The 17,017-nt window shown below is 36.0% G+C and overlaps 1 protein-coding gene across 5 annotated transcripts in view; it reads right to left on the minus strand.

Moving 5' to 3' along the window:
- The window catches only part of tox2 (TOX high mobility group box family member 2), a 147,093-nt gene that overhangs the window by 25,241 nt on the left and 104,835 nt on the right, over positions 1-17,017 (minus strand). For 3 of the 5 annotated variants that reach the window (XM_088937262.1, XM_088937261.1, XM_088937263.1), the window contains one exon: positions 1,981-2,217. The exons of the other annotated variants lie outside the window; for them this stretch is intronic. In XM_088937262.1, the coding sequence (XP_088793388.1) occupies positions 1,981-2,217 (237 nt within the window). The remainder of the gene's footprint in view (positions 1-1,980; positions 2,218-17,017) is intronic. 5 annotated transcript variants of the gene reach the window in all.

The raw sequence follows: 17,017 nt of genomic DNA on the forward strand, positions 1-17,017 counted from the left end.
ATATTATAAAAGAACAGTACAGATAGTGGACAAAAAATGGAAACATCAATGCAAAGTCACTTAATAAAGTACTGGGCCACCACCACTCTTCCACTTGAAAGTCAACTCATAACTGGTTGATAAAGTTGGAAAATGCTGTCTCAGATGCCACTCTAGAAATGAATGCTTTATGGGTTCAGATCTGGTGACTAAGAAAAAGTCAAATAGATAGCATCAGGGTCAGACTCAAACACTGGGCAACCATAAGTACTCAAGGAACATTGTCATCCTAGAAAACACCCTTCCTGCCAGGAAGGAAATGCTACAATATGAGGTGAAAGTGATCACTTCATCTTCACCTCATGTTGTACCATTAAGTTTAGCAAATTTAATATTCACTGTCAAATGATCTAGTTTCTTGTCTGTACTGGAGAATCATCTTCCACTCACTGTTGTCCTTCGCTGATGATGTCTTTTGCTTAGAGTTCTGTGTTGACATCACCTTAGACATCTTCATTCATGAAACATCAGCAAGTTGAGATATCTTTGGTCACTGAACCTCCTGACCCAGCAATCACCACATTTTCAACGTCACTGATGTCTCTTCTTGCAGTCATGCTAGCCATAATTTTAGGCAACCAAGCCTGCCCAGCATTTTCATACATGACCCTAAGCATGCTGGGATGTTATTTGCTTAGTAATCACATGAGTTGCACCTTTGTGGAAGCCCTTTCTTTCATTATACTATTCTTGGTGTCCATCTTTTACCTAGGTGCTTCTATTTTTGCTCACTACCTGCATAAGAAGCCATTACTTGAAATTTCCAGATACATCCTTCTCGTGTACACTGCCACACATCTATACTTAAAGTGCGTTGCACTAACTTAAGGCACAGGCATAGCTACTAGAGTCAATTTTGTTTGTGATTAAAGCATGACTCAAGCATGATAGTAGCCATACAATCTACTGCTTTTACCCCCCATTTTGTTTCACAGATAACATTTTTATGTGTGAACAACTGATAAGTACAGCTTTCCTTTCCCTCAACACAGCTCGAGCTCAGCTGTTTGTGGGTTCTGAGCACCACTCAGCTCAGTGCCACTCCCTAGGTGACGGATAATTCCACCAAGCCAAAAGACTGTTTCCTGCCATGGTAGAGGTCTACAATGTTTAGATTTCAGAGAGGGGAGACATCACTTCTCTAACTCGCTCGGTGCATGAGCTTGTAAAGAGCAAAAGAGATATACTTCTGTTAGACAATCTATCTCTTACAAATAAGTGTTACTAGAACACAAGTTTCATTGCACAAAAGAGCTGCTAGCATTTGTATTGGTAACTGGATCAATGAGCTTGTGAAAAACAAACAAACATCCATGAGTTGTATACAATGAAGTTAAGGTTTTCTCTAGTTACTCTTTTAATTTCCCAATCTCCTGATGTTTTCATGTTGTTTTCATATTTTTTGGAAATAAAAGGTTGTCGTTAACACTTCAGCTGCTATGCTCTTGTCTCCTGGTGCTATACACTGACGCACTCCACTGGCCTTGGAGAAGCACATCTTTTAACCATAGGGTGAATTGCAAAAACCAACAAACAAAAGGGCAGCAACATGAGTGAACAGTTGAAGACTTATTTGTTCTCACAAAAGAGATGTGCTTATTTAACATCAACTCTTTCTGGAATTAACAGAGGGAATCGGATTTACAGTACAAACATAGGAGGAAATATCTAAAGGGAACACATGCATAAACTGGATCTCATGGAAATCACTAATTTCAATGAAAAGACAGACTGGCTCAAATTAGAGTCCCAGTTTTTCATTTAATTGGCTATATTTCCGAAATCAACCTATTTGTATACTTTATTAGGACATATCTATTGTTTGGCTCTATTGTTTTTTTAGAAGGACTGTTAAGTAAAGCCTATGTGCCCTAAGCTGCACAGTTCCTGCATATCCCTTCCCCAACCACCCAGCCCCCCCTCTCCCGTTCCCACTGGTACCTTGGAATGGGAATCAGTATCCTCTTCCTGGGCAGAGCTGGAGGGGGAGGGTGTGGCTGATTTACTTCCTGGAGGTGAGGGGGAACCATGGGTTACGGCACTTCGCAGGCCAACCTGAGAGTTCAGCTGGGACAGAGCGCTCATGTGATGTGACAGTATCCTAGGTGTTCTGTTTATCAGTGGGCCCTGATGGGCGCCGTCATAATGTGAGCCGTCAGGGTGAGTCATCTCCTGGATCTGGGATAAGAAAAGAAGAGGAACTTTAAAAATTTTTTTTCATTCCCAATTGCCTATTTTATAACTACTGACAGTTAGATGTAAAATCTCCTTTTCTTCTCCCTTTCGCCAGGAGACAAGGGGTTTACATGATGGGGTTCAAGAAGAACTGACTCCCCTACATACTGTATGTGCTGCTGGTCCTGCTGTAGCACTGCAGCAGCTGGCTGGAAGCGAGTTTTGGCCCAGTTTCCCCACTCTCCCCAGGATGAAGAACTAACTCTCATATCCAGGCTTCCACCCAGAACTACAACTTACAGTCATTGTGCTTCAATGTGGAGCAGCTACTTCTACATTCAAAAGCTGTGTTGAAATATAACTATATACTATGGTGGAGAGCTTCCCTTGGCTCGCCTCCATTTTTTTCCTGTCTTAGTTCTCCAAAGGCAAACCCAGACTGCCAATACACAACTCCACTGTGTCACTAATAGAGTTCTTTGGATTTAAAAATGTATAGCTAATAATCTCTTAGAATGCACAGCCCGTCTAAAGAATGATCAATACATCACAATTATTTTTTTAAATGAGGATGTGGAAGGCACTTTCAGTATTACTTGACCTGTATTATCTTGAACACAATGCCTAAAAGAGATTTGGTAATCAGTGTCCTTCTTCTAACATCTACGCCAATCAAATTCTCTGGTTTCCCAGTTAAATAAAAAGCAAATGAGAAAAGGGGGTCTATCCTTAAAAGTCTTTTGAATTACATTCTACACATTCTACTACACTGTTTCTTTACGGATTGTTGTTTTTGTGCACAGTCTGAGCTAAAGACTAGGAAACCCCATACAATCTCACATGAGGATCCAGGTGAGGATGAGCGATGCATCTATCAGTCATATGGAATGCGGATCAACTTCTTTACACTGAATTATTTTATCTAAGACAATGAAGGATATAAGACTTTGCAGTTATTTCTGGGTGCTTGTCTGAGTGTTTTGGATACCTTTTTGCACACTGCTAAGTGTGAACGGAGCTACTATCATCTGTTAGCAGCTGTTAATGAAAGACAACGTTCAATTTTTTGCCTTGACAAAATAAAAAGTAAAACATTTCTTGTGTAGCTGTCACATTCCTAGATGCCAAGTGGAGTACCTACACTAATCAGGACAAAACACAAAGCCGTGGTCTGGTATTTGTTAATCTAGTAAAACATTCATAAGCAAAAACTCTAATGAGATTAACACCGTGCTAACAAGATCAAGTTGGATAGCCCCAGTAGATCAGATCATAATAAACACTGGTAAGGCATCTGAATTTCAGCCCTGGCTGTACAGTCATTTTAATTGGTCCCAATGGGTTGCTAGAATAAAATGTAGTGTAACAAATGAAAACAACAAAAACCAAAAAACATGGCATTATTAAAAACAAGTACAGAACATTACATTTTCTTTTTCCTTTGTGGCTGGCAACAAAAGACCTCTTAAACAAAGGCATTTTTTTCTGCATTTCAAATTACTGAGCTAACCCTCCCCTTGAAAAAAAGAACCACCAACATTTAAATAATAATTTAAAACACCATCACTCCACATGTTGAAGTGGCTAAAGAAATGTTTTCCATTAATTTTCCATTTTGTGTGGCGTTGCCCTTTAAGGGGTTTCACAAACCAAGGAGCATTGAAAAACCAATTAATCAAACATGAATGGGCTATCATTGCTAGAGCTGGGCTATTTCCATAGCAACAGCCTCGGGGCGCAATACTCACCCCCTAATCGGAGCTTACTATGTTTTTAAAAAATGAAGGAGCCAGGTACACCCAGAACAATCTGAAAGGGACATTTTTCACATAATAAAGTATTTGTTGGGGTGCTGACTGCAGTAGTGTTTTAAAGACATAAAGGAATTATGAATGGCTGAATTGTATGTATTGTTAGGGAAATAAAAAATCCACAAAGTGAGCCCCCCTTCTCATTTTTGTTTCTTCAGGTTTTCTTTACGCCATTTTAACATGTGTGATATCATTTCTCTTCCAACATATTCTATGATTGCCTATACTGGTATGACGTTTCTCTATGAATCTTTCTTTTTTAACACAATTCTTTTTTAAGATTTATATTTTTATGACAAGCCACTGAATGATACATTACTGTGCTGTGTGTAATAAAGAGAATTGTGCAAAATACAGGGCACAGGAACCAGAAAAGACCCGTCCTTCAGAATGAGGTTCTCATCAAATAAACGCAATTAGAAATTTTTGAATGTCACATGTGATGTTAATATATAGTATTATAGAAGCTTGTCTCTGTACAGGACAAAGTTTGAAGATTTATTTTTATTTTTATGTTATATTAGTTTATTTTGAGTGGATTTTGAATCAATTTCTGTTTTTTAAATGTGAAATTAAATGTTATTACAAAGTGAAAATTTATTTTTGTTTCTTTGTTGTACAATATATTACTGTTGACTAATTCCTTAATGGTAGAAAGAAAGAAAGAGTAAAAAATATTATGAATTTGTTCTTTTCATTGTTTGTTAACTTGCTTAGGCTGTTTATTTGTTATAATAACTTTCTTAGTTTTTTAATCTTCAATTAAACTCTATGAATGTCTGCTTATCTCTCACACTGGCTTTACAAAATCTAAAGAAAGAGAATGACTGTCTCTGTATCATTTGTCTTTATTTATCTTCACACAGCACATTAGAATTAAGGCTACATTTCTGCCTTTTATTTAATTTCAATGAATATATTTTTACAAATAAAATTAAATTAGTTTTCTCTCTGATCCAGTGGGAGAAACCATATCTTGGCACGTGACAGCTCATTACCACGTTACCTCAATATGCTCAGAGTTGCACTTAATAGATTTAATAGAGTGCTGTTTCATTTTCCACATGGTTTTCTCAAAAAAAGCACAAACATCCCATTTTGTTCTCTAAACGCATGTGCAAGTATAATGTCTGTCTCTTGTTCGCCTGCCTATCATTTGTGATAAAAGACCAATACAATGATAAGAACAAAAATCAGAACAAGTCAGCTCAATACACATTATTATTTACAAAAAATATTTAATCTTGCACTTAGAGCTACTATAACTTTTTTAAAAGAGTTATCCCAATAAATATGCAATATTTAGCCCTTTTTGTGGTTTCTTTTCATTCAGCTGCACTACAGCTTACAGTTTTACTTTAATTCTGTCCTATCTTAACCAGGAGAGAGCAGGACCATTACTTCCTCTGGGTTAAGAGTAACTGTGTGATGTGACTGCTGTACAAACATTATGAAAGGCTATTACAAAGGTTGGTGGTTGCCATAGGTACTGTATGCTAACAGTTCCATGGTATCATCCTCAGAGGGGGAGCCAAAGTCAAGGCAACTTGCTCTGTGTTGGTTTCAAAGCTTCACTTTTGGAGGCCAAGAGTTACAAAAAGGATGCATCTCAAATTTAAATTTGAGCAAAAAACAAGGTATTTCAGACTCACACAAAGCTAATATATTAATTTCTATTTTTTTTTCTTGAAGAAGGGTGTCGTTTTAAGTATTTCAACATGATACCTAATGCCCAATGCACCTACTACCTTGTTTGTATTTACTTTCTTAGATGAGGGAAGGAATCCTACAGAGAGAAAATATTTTTTTCTAATTTAAATTTATTGAAAAATATTTCTGTCATGTTATTCCTACTTTTGTAGCAATGGTTATTTTCCCAATGGATATATGGTATTATTAGAATGACTCTCTTAATCTGATTGTTAATGACACTGCTTCGCTGTACATATTGTAAATGCAAATGTTGGCAAGACAACACAAAACACAGCTAAATAGCTTCTTTTTAAGAGAAAAACAGAGATGACAACAGATGAAATTCCAATGATTGACAAGACACATAAAAACATAATTTTCTTCCGTCTCTGGGTACAAATGTTAAAAACATTTAGGATATCAAAAAAACTTTAATATCCATCAACAAGGGTAACTTCAATTTAGAAAAGCTTAGTTTCCACTTAGCTTCCTAATTTCATTTCAGAATTAACAAACATCTGGATTACATGTGCAATTAATGTAAGACATATAAAAAGTTTGAACGTGTGTTTCAGGTTTCATTTCTGCAAATATTTCATAATTGAAAAACAAACATCCAAAGAATATGGTCCTACTCTGTCTTCCATGTTAATTAGGTGACTCAGACAACACAACGTTTAGGAGAAAAAAAAACAGTTCCTGGAACACCAATCTTAAATGACAGATGTTTTACTGAAACTTTGAGATAAGCTGTATGGCAGTGCTGTGAAATTGATTTTCTGACATCTGTTTTTAATGTTATATGATTTGTATTTGTGAGAGATACAGAGTATGATGCATTGATCTTCCTTAGTTCTCTCCAAAACAGAACAGAATCACATTCATCTTAATTCAGGAACATAAAAACCAATAAAGGGTGCACTGTAAATGATGAAAAAACAAGAAAGCTGCATTTAAGACAGTGAAGAGCTTTTTGCAACACATTTCACAGCCTTTTGAATTTGAATGCCTATTTTACTCAAATGAAAGCCATACTGTACAGTATATAAGAGGCCATCCAATGAGATGTTGTTCACAGAGCCTGAGATGAGATATACAGTAAAATCTTTTGCATTCGGGTTCCACAGGTCTGTTGACTTCAGCTTGGAAATGATTTCAGTATCAGTTATGATTGCCCTGCAACACCTGGCCTGCCAAAAGAGATATATTTATGGCACTAACAGCAACACTACCAAATAACACAAATATTAAAAAAACAGAGTAACAGCTGAAAGAAACTGTTTGGAAGTTTGGAATGGCTTAAAATAATACTTTATAATTACATTTAGTACTTCACTGATGGGCATTTCCATTTCAAATCGCTACATGGACATCTCCCAACAAGATGAGATATGACATCTGTTGTTCTATTTATTTCATTGTACAGGATTCTGGCGACACGGCAACAGCCAGTTTGTGAAGGTGCAAGTCACTGTCTGGCAAACTCTGCACAAGCTGATGCTATGATCTGATAAATATTCACATGCTGGTCTAAGGTGGCAACACAAAACACTTATACAGTAAACCCTAAAGTAAATCAAAGCTTCAATTGCACTACTGTCAATTGGAAACTGTCTTGGGGTGCCATATGCCTACAACTTTTACCCAGTGACAGACTGCGGTAATGTACGGGGTTTTTACAGCAGGAAAATTGGGTGAATAAAGCATTTTGATTTAGTCAAGCAACTGCTATGCAGAGGACCTGAGAAAAAAGGAAAAGTGACATTAAAAGTAGTATGAATAATTGTCAGATGTAATGAATTAATGAATTAATGAAAGGTATAGACTTTGAAGAAATGCATCGGAATCAATTAGCAAAATTTGCTAAAAAACTGTAGGCAAAAATTCATCTGTAAAATCTGTTAGCCACTGCAGGAAAACACAACCATATAGTACAGCTTCCCCGATAGGCTGTATCTCCCTCATCTCAAACTTGCATAACACTTCACATTAAAAAGCAATCTTCACACTAACTGGCTGTGCAGCGCAGCAAAATTTCATTCACATTGGCTTTTGAAATCCTGGCTTTGTTGGCCCTGGCTTACGGCCTAGTTCCATAGAAAGCTTTGTACCGGAGAAGATAAGCTCTGTGCACGCACCGAGAACTGTTGCATGAAACAAAACATTAAGATGCAAAATTAATTGTAATTTGGCCCTTTTTAGAGTCATCCCCTCTTGCTGTTACCAGAGACTTCCCAATTTGAAATGTCTGCCAAGTGATCTGTCATTCAGAAAGCAGAGATAGTAGCATCAGCTATTTTTTTACCCTGGCACACCTGTTTGCTTGCCAGTCAGTTGCTCAACTGAGGGGCACACCCAGAATTATGGTGTCCTAGAGACAAAACCAAACAGGAAAGGTAAAGAAAGTCCTCAGAGCAACTAGGGTATCTGCTTTTCGCTTGGTTTGGAGACATCTTGTTGAGAGTAATAGCTTACTCACACAGGTTCACAGTTGCTATTGTAAAATCACAGAGCGTTTAATTGAAACAAATGACTATAATAATGGAACATTATCCCTGCAGGCTCCCAGCCATGACAGCTTTAATTATTGCTGTGTTGAGGACTCGGAACGCTGATCCTTCAAAGGAATGGCAAACATGTTTGCAGTAGTAAAAGCAGGCTGCCTCTTCTCCTATGCTTTTCCTTCCTCACACAATACACAAAGTATGATGGATAAAGAGACAGGGAAAAAGAGCTAGTTCTTTTGCAGTATCTGTACTGCTTTGACCCACAGAATGTCCATCCCCTAAGAAGAGGAAGCAAATCTGTCCTTCTAACAATTCAATTAGAATTTGACTGTGAAACAATCAGTTAAATTACTTGGTTCTCATTGCAAATAAACAAGAATCACAAGACAGAATATTAGTTTTCTAGAACCACACATATCAGTTTCTATATTTGTTTTCCCTTGAATATCACCCCTTCTGGCAATTTCACATTCTCAACAACAAAGATTATGTATTTAACTCTCATTATTAAAAATCATTTCACAAATGGTTTTTATGAAACCCACTCTTAAAATATCCCTTCATAAACAACCCTTGACCCCCCCACCCCACCAACACAAAAAACATAACATATAACAAGTCATAACCCAATTCTCATTGTTAAAAATAAGAATTGTTATTTTCTGTAGATAAACAAAGATAATAACCATAAAGGATTAATGCAAAGCAACTCCAGCTAATGAGACATTTTCATTCCACCCTTTTTGCTCTCTTCACAAGACAAGAAGTTGGGGGTTATTTAAATAATTTCTATCAAGGGGGATATTTCCGAAACTGTTCCACTCTTGTTTTGAAAGAGGGTAACAGCACAAAGCCCTGTTATAAATGTGTAACTGAGCAACACTCACCAAAATAGACTTTGCAAAAAAAAAAACTTGAAATGACTTGACAAATGACTTATGAATTGAATATCCCATACAGACAAGCAAAAGAACAGCTCCACGTGATTAAGAATCCAAATAATTAAGAATCCAAATCTGGAAGTCTGGTCTTTTTGTATTCTATCTTTGAATCCATTTTCACTCTTTGTTAGCTAGGATCGCCTTCAACTGAAACATGCAATATTACTGGTTGTTAAGTAGTGGATGCCATGTTCCATTTTTGGAAAGTGGTCAACCCCTTTCTTTTCCTTTAAATTAATAACCAGCTATCCAGATTTAATTGTTTATTCTCTGCAGCTAATCCCTGGCAGTCAGCTAATGCAATGTTCAAATCTCTTTGGCCATGCTGTTTTAAATTATTCATTAGTCTTAACAACAGTTGCCAAAGGTAATTTAAATTAACAGTCATGAATATTCATTAAATGTAATGAATACTGATTTGTTTTTAATGTTCATTCCTTAAATACTTTACTTCACTGCTTCCTATTTATACTAACCTATTAACCCTCACAAAAATATAGCAAGACTTTTTCCCTTTGAGATACAGGCAGTACGGCATATTCCTAGTCTTTTATTTTCAATAAAATGTAACATTTTTCTTGCCGTGTCTAAAATGCCACTGCTAAGCATACATCTCTGTGCAATACAAAAGCTCATTTGAAAAAAAATTAGCATTTCACCTGCGCTGCAGAGCTGATTTATACTGAAACACTACCAGCTTCTTTAATACCTATTTTGTTCAAGGGCAATGGTGCAATTAAAATACAGTAGCGCTTTTGGCTACACTTGATGGATATGTCAGCTTGCTTTTGACATTAAGATTCTTCATTTCCAGTAGATACTTCTTTGAAGGTTTTCAATAAAACTTCAGACTGGAAAGTACCCATTTTATGGTTTTATCTTGATTTTTTTAACTTTTTGAATCACAGTCCTTTGGTGGAACTGGTTCAGCAAGAGGCTTTCTTAACAAATACCATTAAAGCTAGTTCTGCAGCAGAGGTAATATTAATCCTTAGTTTGCTAGAGGATCAATCAAGAAACTCAGATCACTGCCTCTTGTGAACTGAACAAGATGAGCTGATAAGAAGAGGAGCTGCTACTGTACAGTCTCCCAGAAGCTGATTGTATACAGCAAATGTTGCTTTATTTCAATTCCAGAAACTAAAAAAGTGTCTATTTAGGACAACAGCTTCTTTGAACAAGCTGCTGTACCTGTTGTTTAGGCAGACTCCATTTTGTTTGACAGTTTGGCTTTTGTGACAATTCAGCCCGCTTCTGTGGGAAAGTGTTACAGTGGTCATGGTGATTCAAACTGAAAGGCTTTAAAATTTCTTATTAACTAAGTTCTGAAATGTGATCTGTGGCGGAGAAACACTGAGAAACCACGTTCTGCATTTTTTTCTCTTCCTGCATTCAAAATCAGCCCATTTGTGCAAACAGCTGTGGTTAGGAGAGCATACATTTTGCATGGTGATCTTCCGAAAGCTTCCATACATTCGATACTGTATGGTGGCATAGCCAGTTTTTGGCTTCTGTAGAAATAAGATGACCACACTCTAATACTTTGCACACAAAAGAAGTGTGCTTTGAGACAGAAGTCCAACACCACTAGGGACCACATCCACTTAAATGCATCTTATCTCTCAAGGTATGAAAAAATGCAATGAAACTGAGAAGAGACATAATTGACAATCTTTGAACTCTAAGGAACAGAGCTAGATTTTTCGATTGTACTCATAAATCCTATAATATTTAACATAATAGAGATGGATCTCCCAACAGGCCATACTTATAAATTCTATGGAATACAATGAATTATAATACTATGTTTTACAACCTTGATATTGGTGAGTCTGTGATTAGATGCTGCCACAATATAAAAGTGAACCTCTTTACATGTTGGGATTTTAAATTTTCAAAACATTACCAAGAAAAAAATCTAGTCAGCTTGAGCTGACTGTGATCTAACAAATCCCTAAGTGTATAGCACATACCTGCTTCTTCTCTGAACCTTGTAATTTGGCCACCTCATTTTAAACAGAGCATTTTCGAATCCAATCCACATCATGGAAATGCAGACGACACTTTTGATTTCAATTTTTAAGTCTCAACACACCTATCTGCATTCCCAGGCTCCTCATTACTGGTATTGTCACTGCATCCACTCTTTCAAAGAACTGCATCATACGCTGCTTGGAATTTTACAACAGATAGGATCTGAGGTTTGCATAATATGACATGTTCGCTACTGCTTTAAAAAGTACACCCAGAGAAGATACAATTGTTAGTTAGAGATTAAATGTGGATGTATTTTGCAATCAATTCACTATCTCATACTATAAAAGTTCTTCCTACACCTTTTTTTTGCAGTTAGTGAGTCACGTTAGCAATTAATTTATACCTGCTTTCTCAATACAGCCACTCTTCTAGTCTTTCTTCTTCAAAATCATCAAACGGGCTCACTGCTGGGAAGTGCAACCCATAGTTAAGAGGAACTCAAGCAGATTTTTAAATAAAAACAGGCATTTAGAAAAAAAGAAAATAATAAATTGTTAATAATTTCTCTCTCATTTTAAAACAGCTACTTGTCACTGCTGTCAACAATAATACTTGGGATATTATTTCAATACATCTGTCAACTTTTAATTCCAGGAGAGCAGATTAAGTAGTTTGTAACTGTAATGACTTAATGTGAGAAAATGAACTTTCATATGCAGGTTAGTTCTGTGGGAATGAGAAGGATGGAGAAAGAAGACCATGAGTGCTGATAACAGCAAGCAAATGAGGCTAGATGGGCTGAGTGACCTCCTCTCATTTGAAAGCTTTCTTACATTCTTACACCTCAGAAATTGAGGCAGAGCCTCACAGTGGGCTAAAGGAGAGGTTTCTATCACTTCCATTTTCCTCTTTTTATGTACACTTCTATATCTTTATATTTGAGCTCTACTTCTCATTCTGCTATTCTGTTATTTGGCATTCAAATGTTGTAAAAAAGGGAAAAAAAAAGATTTATCTGAATTTTTTCTGAGTGCTACTCAGGGGAAGCAAATTAGCATTGATCTCTGACATTTGGCTCAGGAGACATTGCTGAGGTGCAACTCTTGATATCTGCATACCCAAAACCTCGGAACAGCTCACATTCTACTGGGACAGAAATTTGCTCAGAAGCCATTTATTGCAGGAGCAATTTGTTGCTGTGGAAACCAGCAACAATCAGAAATGGCGCAGAGAATGCTTAGTAGGAAACAGGATAATAGAAAAATGTACAGTTGACATAAAACCAGGCAAGGGTTGAGTTAGTCCAAAATTTAATTTAAGTTCAGTTAAGTAATTATGGTAATCCAACTGGAGATGAAGAACAAAAAGATCCTTTGGCCCTCAAGGACCAGAGGTTGGCTATACCTGATACAAGCCTTTACAAAACCCACACAACCTGATAGAAGGCAAGAATGTCACTTTGGAAAGGTCCTACAGCATCTGTGCAATTAACCTAAAGTGGACTTGCTCTATGTCAAAAACATTTTGGAAGGACCTGAATTTGAGGGAATACAGGGGTTGAACTGCTTGGCATGTATATGTAAAACAGCTCAGTGAGACACCACAGCCTGATACAGACAGGATTTTATTGAGTGATAATCTGAACAAGCCTTTGGCAAAATGTAGCATACAGCCTTCTATCATCGTAACACTGTCCCTAGAAACTATATATCTTGTCTGATGCAGTCAAGTTTATGTTGGGATCTTTTACAGACGTTAATATAGTTTAAAGCTTACACAATAGCAGAAATAAAATAAAGACTGTGAAGTTATATTAGAATGCATCTTATATATCAACCGTGCTGCATTTTTTCTTCACTGTCCGAATGCTAGAGCTTTGCACAGCCAAATGGACCTGCAATGTGGATCAATAACAAGAACTACAGAATGCAGCCTTGTTTGTGCAAGAAAAAAATGGAATATGTTGCTGGAGGAGTACTGGCAGGATTGTTATCTGATCAAAATACGTTGATTTGCTGAAGCATAGCTAGCTTTAGTGTGAACTTTAGAAATGACAATGTCCAAAATGTTTTAGCACACTATCTCTGGAATTATGCATTATCAAGCACAGGGAGTTAGTAGTATCAAGTCATCATTAATATATTTATTTAGACTTTCTCTATACTGTGCAAACTATGACATTTATAAAGAGGCAACAGTAAACATCTTGATGTTTTAGCCCATAGCTCTTTTTGAAATGCAGTGAAATATTAAAGGCTGGCTGAAACATTCTTACCTAGTGCAAAACATAAAAATATGATTTTTTCACCTGCTTGCATTTGTTATTCCACACCATCCACAGTACCCTATATGATTAAAAAAATAAATTAAACTCGTACCTTATCCTTTTATTAGCCTAATCTTAAAGCTAATTGACTTTTTTTAATAAAGAAGATGAGTTCTACAAGAGAAATGAAAAGTCCTTTTGACATAATGAAATTGAAAATAACTTCCATTTCTTTAAAATATTTCTCAATATACAGCTACACAGTTTTATATCATATTGCAGCAGAAATAAGGCCCCCTTTTCCCTAGAGATAATAAAAGAATTGAATTTTTCCTTATCGGTCATCTATTTTTCCAGAGAAAGCTATTACTTGCTGCCTCTGGTTGCTAAGCAACAAGAAATATTAATAGCAGCTTTTATTAGCCAGGCTTTACCAGAGGAGTACTAAAATGAGAAAGTGGAAAACATGAATGTGTTACATAAATCTTTAGACCTTTCAGGGTTTGCGCAAGTCTCTGTTTGTGCAATGATTTATTGCGATGACGGTTCATTTATGAGAAAAGGGGGTGTGAAATAAGAAAATGGAACATTACCCTGAAGGACTATTTGAAAATAAATAATTGCAAAGGTGAAAAGAAAGCTGTTTAAAAACCAGAGTTCTCTTTCACAGAGTTTTTATTGGCCTATTACACACAGAAAAAAGAAAAAAAAGAGTTGCATTTTTCCTCTCTTCCCTTCTCGCGTAGTAGCAATATAAATACATTCATTTATTATAAACTATCCCCAATAAAATGCTTTTTCCATCAGCAACAGAAGGATGAGGATATTAAAAAATGTGTTTTTTTTCACCCAATGGCCGTAATCCCTAACTCGATTTTATATCAAATGGATAAACCCAGCACAAAATACTGAATAAATCTTTGGCTTTCATCAGTGAAACATTTGTCTAAACCACACTGCCTGGTAGTTAATATGAGAGACTGTAATTCTACTAATGCAGTTCTGTCAGGAAAAGAGACTATTTCATATGGTAGCATGACCTTAATTTCTATACATACATGTCTATCACAATAAATTTAAAATAGAACTGGATGTAAAAGTTCACTGGAAAAATATTTCTATGTTTTGATAAGCCAAAATGTGGAATGCCTGTAAATTTGCAGTGTTTTGTGTTCAACTACCACATTTACTTTTCTTCCCTTGGTTTTCCATAGTTTATATCACAATTTACAATACTTTGTGCTTCACCATATAATAAAAATAAAATCACCTTTATGATGATTTCTCTTTAATACACCTCACACTGTTTTTACAACACAAAAATAAAAGGAAAATTATCTTTTTAGTCTTTTCCTTTTATTTTTGTGTTGTAAAAACAGTGTGAGAATTATCTTTTTAGTCTTTAACAGAGAGAACAGCAGTGGAATTTATTCAAGTATTTAAGATCTTTAAAGGTTTTAACAAAATTAATAGGAAGGACAACTTTAGGACCAAGAGAAACAAAGCCCTGAAAACACATAGAAATTAAAATTATGTGAATATCCATCTGCAAACAGCATTTAGTTTGTCTTTTGAGTTTCTAATGTTCTGTCCACACTGTTGAAGCAAATTCCTTGAAACCCACCAAGAAAATGTCTTGAATAAATGAATGAATAAACTACTAATAACAAGTCTCGTTAGGTTATATACTTATAGTGCATGCATGTGGCATGTATAAAATGACACCTACACAAAAAAGAAACAATACAGAAAACTGTAGGAATCGAGGCAACTTTGTGACTTTCTCTCCTTTGATTCTGCGAAGGCATGCCTCACATTTTTGTAAGTCAGAGAGGCCAAACCCCCACCCACAGGGTCAACTCTGGCAGAATGTGCAAGTTTAGTCAGCAGATAAAAAATACAGAAATTCAAATTGGGACCTTGTCTCAAACATGGAAGGTAGGCTCTACAAAAATGCTTTCATGTGTCAGAGTAACTCTTACAACTTCTGAAAGATATAGGTGTGATGTACTGTAGATCTGCATCTCAAGGATCTGAAAAATTCGGAGCTTATAATTTTCACTGTTCAGAAAGCTTCACTCACTTGAATGGCCCTGTATCTGTCAAAGGTGTGTATGTTTGACTGCACAGTGTGCTTTCTGTATGAAAACCAGGTGTTTACTTAGAACCCATAGGAATAAGATGCTACGATGCTGCTTTTGTTGACAGAGAACAATTTATTTCACAATTAGGCACACCTGAAGTCCTAACTGCAATTATGTAAATGAGATGAAATGATTCAGTATAATGCTCAGCCTTTTAGTTCATAGCTGTTAAACATACCTTATAATTCCTATTCACAATTATCTTTTGAAAATAATCAAAATTGGAAAACCAGGGTAAAAAGTGTTGTGAAACATAGTAAAACTGTGGCAAAAACGCAGAGGGACATGGCAAAGAATAGCACAAAAAGACAGGAAACTGGGGTAACTGAAAGTGCACCATTGGTACTGTACAAGTGTAGTAAAACAATATAAAAAAACATTAAAATAAATACACACAAGAGTAGATATTTACCACGGTAGGAATTCATAAAGGTGCTAACTTCAACAAACAAGTGTTAAACAAGTTGAAAGTGAAAAGTTATATGGGATAAGGAGAAACTGACAAGGCTCTCTTTTCCCTTCACAGGGCAGAACAGATCTCTTAGCAGTGGCAGTTACATCATCGATATTTCAATTTATCTCTCCAGAGCTCTGAACTTATCTTTCTTTTGAAAAAGTGCAAACACGTACATGTACTGTAGTACACGGCTGCAATATCGATGGTTTCATTTACAGTTGTGGCTGTTGTGGTTGTTGTTCATTCTTTCTTATTTTATCAAGTAATTATTATGTTCTCGTTTAATTTTCAGAGTTCATTTTCTAATTACGTTCTAACTTATGTAAAGCACTTCAATCTGGAATACACATTAGATCTAATTAAATTTAGATAATTTGGGCAAAAATAAATTCCTATCTCTATCTGATGGGTGAACATATTTAAGTATGAATATTTATAACACAAAGTCATATTTAAATCAGATGAAAGTATATAACGATGAATAATTTACACAGTGATCTATTATTTATTTTGGTCAAATCTATGATTAGAAGATTGCTATTTGCTTGCCAGGGTTGTGTGCATGCTCTCTATTAGGCATTTTCATGTCATATCAAGTAATCATTTATATGGTAAGAGTAGTATATGGCTTCAGATGGAAAACATAATAGGAGGAGAAATTTGTTTCCAAGCTCTTAAATGCAATACATTTCCTGGTATACAGGAAGAGATGAAAAATTACGCTGGTGAACTAAGGGTACAGGCAGATGCAAGAGAAGAAAACAAACACTGGAATTGTTCAGCATTTTAAATGTCTCACTTATATTGACACAGTGCAATGAAGGTCAAAGACAAAAATGAAGGACCTGTGGCTAGTTGCAGAAAACACCTTTGTCAATCTTCCTTAGTGTTTCCACTTCAGTTTAAGGGTGGTGCACAAAATCAGCTGAGAATAACTAAACGATCATTTTACAGTATTTGCTATTGTGTCTTTTGCAACAGTTTTTCACAGAGCTCTGTACAGAATTG

The sequence above is a fragment of the Atractosteus spatula genome, chromosome 19 (assembly GCF_055471065.1).
Source record: "Atractosteus spatula isolate fAtrSpa1 chromosome 19, fAtrSpa1.hap1, whole genome shotgun sequence".
NCBI classification, from domain to species: domain Eukaryota; kingdom Metazoa; phylum Chordata; class Actinopteri; order Semionotiformes; family Lepisosteidae; genus Atractosteus; species Atractosteus spatula.